Genomic DNA, 7,518 nt, shown 5'->3' on the forward strand with positions numbered 1-7,518 from the left:
ATATATATATATGTAAGCGAAGCAAAAGTGAAAAACAACAGATTGTGTAAGCTAACCTCCTCAACTATGGCTAAAGAGCTAGATGAATGACAGCTCCCAATGGCATAACTTCCACAATCACCAGAAGGGTTACCATAGCTTGAAAACAAGATGCTGGAAATGTTCCTTCCTGGAGGACATCTAAGCTGAACTTTAGGCCTCCTTCCATGGTGCTTCTTGTGGTGGTTTTCTTCTGTTTTATTTTGTCCTCGCCATGAAATAACTGGTGGGAGATGCGAATCAGACACATGACCACACACTTTTGTGATCGATATGGTGTCTACAGAAATACCAAGAGGGTATCCACTTTGTTCTTCTAGGATAACGAGTAGGTTATTGGTTGGTTTGAGGAAGGATCGAGGTACATTGTACCTTAAGAAATGAAATTCAAGATCAAACATTATTTAAACAAATATATAAAATTCTGTTTCAATCATATGGGGCATGAAATTATTCAAGAAATGCCACTTTACCATGTTTGTGAAGGACGTCCCTTTGGGGTAAGGAATGAGACCCAATATCTACCAATGCTTTGGCCATTCACCCAGGCTTCACCCTTACCCATGGACTCCAGGTTTAATGCCACAGGTTCCTTTCCAACTGGTGCATCAAATAGAGTCTACAAACAGCATTTAGTAGCAATTAATGAGGATTATCTATGGTTCATTGTGTTGAATAAATTTACAGCTTCCATACCTTGTACCATGTTAGAGGTCGATGAGTCGAGCTTCCATAGGTATTCCATTGTATTTTGCTTGATCCAAAATCTGTGTATACTTGTAATTTCTCACCTAACAGCCCAACCTTCCAGGAAAATTTTCAATTGTATGGGTAAAACATTTCATCAATCAATATTCAATCAGTTTTCCAACTATATTACAGATCATAGTGACAAATTAACTTCTTGAAAGTTGCTATTACATCAATTTAAATTCTGTGAAATTAAATACAATTTTCTGGGTCTTTTCTTGGTGAAAATATTCAGACATCATTTATAGCTGGAAACTGAAACTTAGGTATTGAAACTAAAACCTGGGAATTAAAGACAATAACCTGATATCCCCATGAATAGCTGGTAAAATCTTTAATTTCATGTTCACCCTTGATGATCACTCTACTTACTCCTGCCACCCTTCTCTCAAGGTATGCTCCTGAATCCTTTATACCACAAATAAAGGTAAACTATTAGGATCAAAGTGACAAAAATAAATTCTATTTAGTTACCCATTAACATATGAGGAAAATTAGGGAAGAATAATCGACAATTACCGGTAATCCAACCATTCCACTAAGCAAGGAGATATGGTTTGTTCCGGTACTTAAAGTAACTTTCCTCTCTAGGTTGGGAGTTTTAGTCTTATAACTTCCATGAGTGAAACCTAAAGAAGAATGGTACAATGAAAGAAAACAATTTGTCATTACCCTGTTGCAGGATCCAAGATGATACTTGAGATCGATTTCAATCGTCATGGAAAAGCTTAAGGAGATAATGAAACTCACCCACAGATGCTCCATTTACAAAGGCATGCAATACATGTGCAGTGGAGGTCACATTAAGCACATATTGGGCATCAGAAAAATCATTTTGAAACCTAAAATATGTAAACATTACATAATAAGGATTTTATGATATGAAGACTGGTTTTCACTCGAATTTCACCATTAGCTCTGCTTAATGGAATAAACTCCTTTTGGCGTACCTGAAAGTGTACCAAAGATAATCAGAAGTATCCTTTGTTGTATTCATGTGCTCCAACAACATGTTTGCTCTCAAAGTAGTCTTCTCAAAAGTAGGGATAGCTTCCTTAAATTCTTCCCATTTTTCAATTGAATCTAGCTTCTGTCTTGTTTCCACTGCTCTGGTGTTGTATTGTGTGCTTACCTGTTCAATATGAGCAGACGAATCAGAGTCTCTCTCTGCAAATTTGTATTTCCTTCTCTCACAAGTAATCTATTTTATAGCTATAAATGATGAAACTCCCCTATATAAGATGCTTATATTCATAAATGGTTTAACTTCTAACTTATGAACTTTAAACATACCTTAGCAGTGTTAAACGCCTCAGTCTTGCAGTCTGGCAGGATGCTGATAGACTTTGGAGGCAATTCATAAAGTGAGTCCAGAAAAGTTACTCCAACATTCTTCCTTGTGTCATTATTTACCAGAAAAGCAGCACAGTCAACTGAATTTCCTCTGTAAACAAAGGCCTGTTACCGACATATTGGAAATATGTCCTTGATTAATTACCCCCGAAATGACTTTAATCAGAATTGAGAGGGAAAAATGATTACCGATGTTCTTACTTGTTGTGATCGGCCTAAAGCCATGGTGGTATATACTCCAGAGACAAGAGGTTTTGAGCATAACTTGATTGCAGCATGTAACTCTTTAAGGTGACCCCATTTAGGCTGCCTAAACAAACCTGAAAGACAACTCGACAAGTTAAAAAAAATCACTCTTTGATATGAATAAGATAAAATGCGATTTATACTTACCATACTCATCAAGAGGAGCTTGATCATAATAACCTGTCAGCATATATGCAGCTGCATTTCTTCCAAAATTTGTTCCTCCATGGTACTACAAGTTATTGAAGCTATGCAATTAGTTGGATTTATATTTCATTTCCATATGACTATTACCTCAAATCATATGTTCATTACAAGTTTAACCAGGTAAAATAAGCTATTAATATCAGTAATGTGCTTATGAAATTTGAAACACAATCTATAACAATTTTTAAGATTGATAGAGGATTGTCATACCATATAATAATTCACATAGCTGCCTTTCTTTGCAATGAAGAGTACAACATGGAATGCTATGTCTTCAGCTGATCTGATTTCTGCTTCATCTCCATATACTTGGTAACTTCAAAAAAATTTCCAAGCTCATTAGTAAGTGGGTGCAAAATAGTAAACAGAAATGCAAAATGAAAAATCAGGACAAAAACATACAAGCTTGTCCAGTTCTCTGTCCATATTGCAGGCTTATTTGGTGAGTTAGGTCCAGCAAATGTTTCTCCACACCGCCTCCCATTGCATGCATTAATCTATCAATTTGCCCGGTTTTCAACAAAAATGAAAACCATAAGGGAAAAGAATAAGAAAGGATTTCATCAAGGAAATTCAACTGAAAGATAGAGTTCAAATTATTTTCTCAAAGTTCTTGACCAGTGATTGCTATGGAATCATGGCAAAAGTACCGGGGATATACTTTTGAGAAGAATCTGAAAGTAACTTCTATTGATTTCAAAATTTGTTTTTAAGCATAGAATCCGCTAATTAAGTTTGAAACTTGAATGTCCAATTAGGTGTAGAATCTGTTCAAAGTAATTGGAGACTAACCACAGGGTCAGGAGCATCATCTTGCTTGCACATCACCCATGGTACGCCAGTTTGAAGCCCCACAGCCATTTCTGCAGCCCAACGAAGATAAGCAGGCCCTTTCTCTCTAAATGCTGCTTGTACCATTCCATACTCATTTTCAATCTATATTAAAGCAACTTTTAGAATCACGAAGGATAATATTAGTTGAAAAGAAGATGCAAGCTTATGTTTCTGGTCTTTAAACCTGTGACAGAATAATTGGCCCTCCCTGTGAAGCGTACAAATTTTCCGCTTTCATCATGCTCACTATCTTTGACACAAACTTCTGCATTTGATACTGCCATTACACCAAACATAGGAGTAGTATTAGTGGTAACATTGCCTTCAGACCCCTGAACTGAAATTTTCCATAGCCAGTGAGAAACTGAAGTATACTAACCTTAAAGGGTTCATTATCTGATCTATAAACTATCCCTGGAATGTCATGCAACCAAAATGGCAGACCCCTACAAAACACTATTGTTATGCCTTGGAAAACTAACTAGGACTCAGATTTAAGTATTGCAGCGAGTAATCTGATTACCCGTAAGACCATTCGCCCTGAATGAAGGGTCCGATCCTAATGCATGCGTATAGACCTTGTGCTCGAATTTCCTTAATGAACCTTACTATATCGCGTCTTCCACTAAAATCAAACTGCAGAACGATGAGCAAAGCAGCTTTAGCATCTACATTTTTCCCTTCATCTTTTGTTCAACATTAATGGAAAAGAACATTATAATCATCAATGGTAACCTGTCCTGGTTGGGGCTCATGTAGGTTCCAAAATACCAGGGTTTCAATGACATCTAGTCCTCCAGCTTTGGCCTTGGCTATCAGAGATGGCCACATCTGCAAATTTCCATTACATGTTACTATTATCATTAAAAAAATTTGTGCAGTCCTAAAATCTGAAATTTCGGTAAAAGATTTTGTTTGAACGTCAGTACTAGTTAAAAAGATGAAAGGCATGTACGGGCACGTACAACAATTGAAGTTACTTGTTAATTACTCTATTCAAATCATTACATATGACTCAAGTAATAATTGGAGATAAATTCGAGTATTTTGATATTTTCTTTTATTGATTATTAAATTTATTTATATTTTTTAAGTTTTTTAATAGTGTCATATATTAAAAAAATTGAGTGCATGTTATTTATTTACATAGTACCAAATTTTATTCAATTTTCAATTTTTTTTAATAAATCGATGATAATTTAATCGAATTAAGTCCCACTTGAATAACTCCATTATATGTTTGAACTAAAGGGCCAGGAGCTTGATCATCAGAATGATAATCGACCTCTCTCACACATCATGCAAAAGAAAATAAATCAATGTACCCAAAAGGAGATAATCATGAAAAAGTTTCTTTGGTTTGTCGAAAATTGAAAAACAGAGGAAAACAACACAGACTCTAAAATAATATTAAAAGAAAACAGGGGATGCCACCATTGTCACACGTTCTTCTTCAATCAATTTAATGATAAAAAAAGAGGTCAAATGGGAAATACCATAGTGATAGTACCAAAAGTATTTGACGCGATTATAGTGGAGAACAAGTGGCAAGTTTTGTTTAGAGAAATTGACAAACTCAGTCTAAGCAAGTCATTGATGGATTTGTTGAAAAGATCAACCATCTCAAAACAATATGGTTTGGCAAGAACTCATTGCCCTGTTTTCTTTTCCTTCTAGTGATTTGACTAATTCACCAAACAAGGTTTTTCCAGGATTGAAAACACAGCCTCCCTTCCTTTCAAACGAACCTAACGGCAATAACTTTGCAAGAAAAAGATTAAAAGATATTTGCCGAGAGTTAACGTAAGAAGTAAACAAGATTAATACCTGAGGAGTGCTACGAGGGTAGTGAATTGAGCCGGAAAACAGAATCTTGTGTTGGCCGTCGATGATCAAAGATCTTCCGTCGTACGTTACATTGCCACCGCTACCTCTACCACCAGATACAGTCAAAAGCAATCCAAGAAGAAACAAGAACCACCGCCCCATAACTCGGAACCCTTTTTGTCCTACTCTGTTAAGCACTCCTTTCCAGTGTTTTTCTGATGCTACGAAGGGTTTGTTTAACCTGAGAAAAGCCCTTCCACCAAGTAAAATCTCTGACAATATTCAAACTGGCTCTTGAGGAACTTATGGGAACAGAAAAGGAAAGCCAACTATCTCATTCACGTCTCAAGGCTACAATGACAAAGCAGAATCTCATTGCGGTCGCAATTGCCATATTAAAGGGTATTTTGCATTAATGTTTTCTTTTTCCTTATTTGTATGTTGAAGCGTGCTTAAAGTCTTGAGCTGATTGCATGGGAAGTTCACCAAGATTTCAAGCTGCTTTCTTTCTTTCTTTCTTTTTTACACATGGGTTAATCAAACCCATCATCATGGCTCCAATTCGGTTAACCAAATTGACCAGATTTCTGAATAATATATGACCATAATTCTTTTATCTTTTAAGTAGGGAACCAAACCAATTTGTTATTAATGTAATGGTTTTTAACTACTTTAAATGGATTTTTGACTTAGTGTTTGTCATCTTATCTGAAGAAGTGAGAATCAAAAAGAATTTTAAAAAACTCTTTAAAATAACAATTATTTTAAAAAATAAAATTAATAGATATCAAAGAAAACCGTAAAAGGTTCTTTCTGTTTTTTTTTTCAAAAGAAAAACATATCTATTTTTAAAAAGTATTTTATTTATTTAAAAATATCCTCATTTATTAAAAATTACAGAATTTTATAATTACAAAAACATGTTATTAACGTGGTTTACCCACTAAAAAAGTGGAAATGATTTTTATTTTATAAAAATAACGTGCGAGACTTGAGCAATATTGCACTAAGGAGTTGCTACGCTTAGTCATTGTCCACTGAATTTTCAGAATTTTGGTTTGCTCACTCTTAGGATATTTGCAAAGCAGGGCTGTGTCTTCAACAATTCACTTACACTAGGTTTGGTGGAAATAAAGGAAAAAACAAAAAAGATAAAGGAAAGAAAAATTGTTTAAGTTCATTGGACAAGGGTTTTATACCAAGGACTTCTCTTAATCTACCCAAATATTATCAATTTATCAATTTCAATTTTTAAATAATAAAAATTCTTTAATATTTCGTTCAAATAATAAAAAATATTATTTTTAAAAAAAAATATCTTCTTTTTAAACACCTACTTTTCGAATATCAAATAGAGTCCAAATAATTAAAACTACATCCCAATTGAACCCAAGCTTTTGCTTTGCTTAGTAATAAATTGAAAGAAAAGTGAGAAGTATTAAAATTTAAGATAAAATACCCTCACGTTTTAAATTTTTATTTAAATTTTAAATGAGTCTATTAATTTTCAAAATAAACACTTCATCCAAAAATATAAACTCCGTTAATAGAGAATATTCAAAAAATAAAATATCTTTTTTTATTAATTTAAAAAATTATTATTATTATTATTTGAAAAAAAACAACTCTCCAATAAAACGTTGCTTCCTTATTTTAAAATAATAATAATAAAACTTATATAATAATAATTTTTAAAATTAACAAATAGTAAAATTATCATTTCAAAATTACTACTTATTAAACTAATGGGAACATTAATAGTTGACTAACAGTTGAATTTATATTTCCAGCAAAAGATATTTTTTTGAAGTAAAGTATCCACTTCAAAAAAAATAAGTTCACTTGAAATTTTGATTAAAATTTAAAAGTAAGATATTTTACTTTAAAATTTAACACACTACTAAACATTCAACAGAAATGAAAATATGATTGAGCTGTGGGTGTCTGTTGGACCTGAATTTGGTTCGGTTTAATTTACATCGATTAACTTATTTCATTAATAAATATTATATTATATTTTTATTATATTTTACTTTTAAAATAATTAAATATTATAATTGAATTGATGGGCTGAGATGAACTTGACTTTGACAAAGGCCATCCAGTAGGCTTGGTCCGGAAAGGGCCTTTGTAGAGAGAACCAAAGGAAGCCCAATATTGGTATTGGGTTAGGCTCGAAGAGAAATTAAACTCAGCCCAACACTTTCTCCCAAAGTAAAACCCCCTTTTATATTTTTTCTTTTTTTTTTTTTGGAAAAATGA

The 7,518-nt window shown here is 33.4% G+C and overlaps 1 protein-coding gene across 1 annotated transcript in view; it reads right to left on the reverse strand.

Moving 5' to 3' along the window:
* BGAL16 (beta-galactosidase 16) overlaps positions 1–5,590 on the reverse strand; it is a 6,018-nt gene extending 428 nt beyond the window's left edge. The window contains exons 1-18 of the mRNA XM_021428048.1: positions 5,257–5,590; positions 4,165–4,260; positions 3,953–4,065; positions 3,809–3,875; positions 3,614–3,706; positions 3,388–3,531; positions 2,998–3,092; positions 2,806–2,911; positions 2,536–2,620; positions 2,344–2,462; positions 2,083–2,247; positions 1,740–1,921; positions 1,540–1,631; positions 1,309–1,418; positions 1,093–1,197; positions 736–843; positions 513–658; positions 57–411 (exon numbers count right to left, since the gene is read on the reverse strand). Of these exons, the coding sequence (XP_021283723.1) occupies positions 57–411; positions 513–658; positions 736–843; positions 1,093–1,197; positions 1,309–1,418; positions 1,540–1,631; positions 1,740–1,921; positions 2,083–2,247; positions 2,344–2,462; positions 2,536–2,620; positions 2,806–2,911; positions 2,998–3,092; positions 3,388–3,531; positions 3,614–3,706; positions 3,809–3,875; positions 3,953–4,065; positions 4,165–4,260; positions 5,257–5,418 (2,343 nt within the window). The 5' untranslated portion in view covers positions 5,419–5,590. The remainder of the gene's footprint in view (positions 1–56; positions 412–512; positions 659–735; positions 844–1,092; positions 1,198–1,308; positions 1,419–1,539; positions 1,632–1,739; positions 1,922–2,082; positions 2,248–2,343; positions 2,463–2,535; positions 2,621–2,805; positions 2,912–2,997; positions 3,093–3,387; positions 3,532–3,613; positions 3,707–3,808; positions 3,876–3,952; positions 4,066–4,164; positions 4,261–5,256) is intronic.
* Between the last annotated feature and the right edge of the window lie 1,928 nt (positions 5,591–7,518).

This window comes from Theobroma umbraticum, unplaced genomic scaffold, assembly GCF_002168275.2.
Source record: "Theobroma umbraticum cultivar Fairchild unplaced genomic scaffold, ASM216827v3 scaffold_51.0, whole genome shotgun sequence".
In the NCBI taxonomy this organism is placed as follows: domain Eukaryota; kingdom Viridiplantae; phylum Streptophyta; class Magnoliopsida; order Malvales; family Malvaceae; genus Theobroma; species Theobroma umbraticum.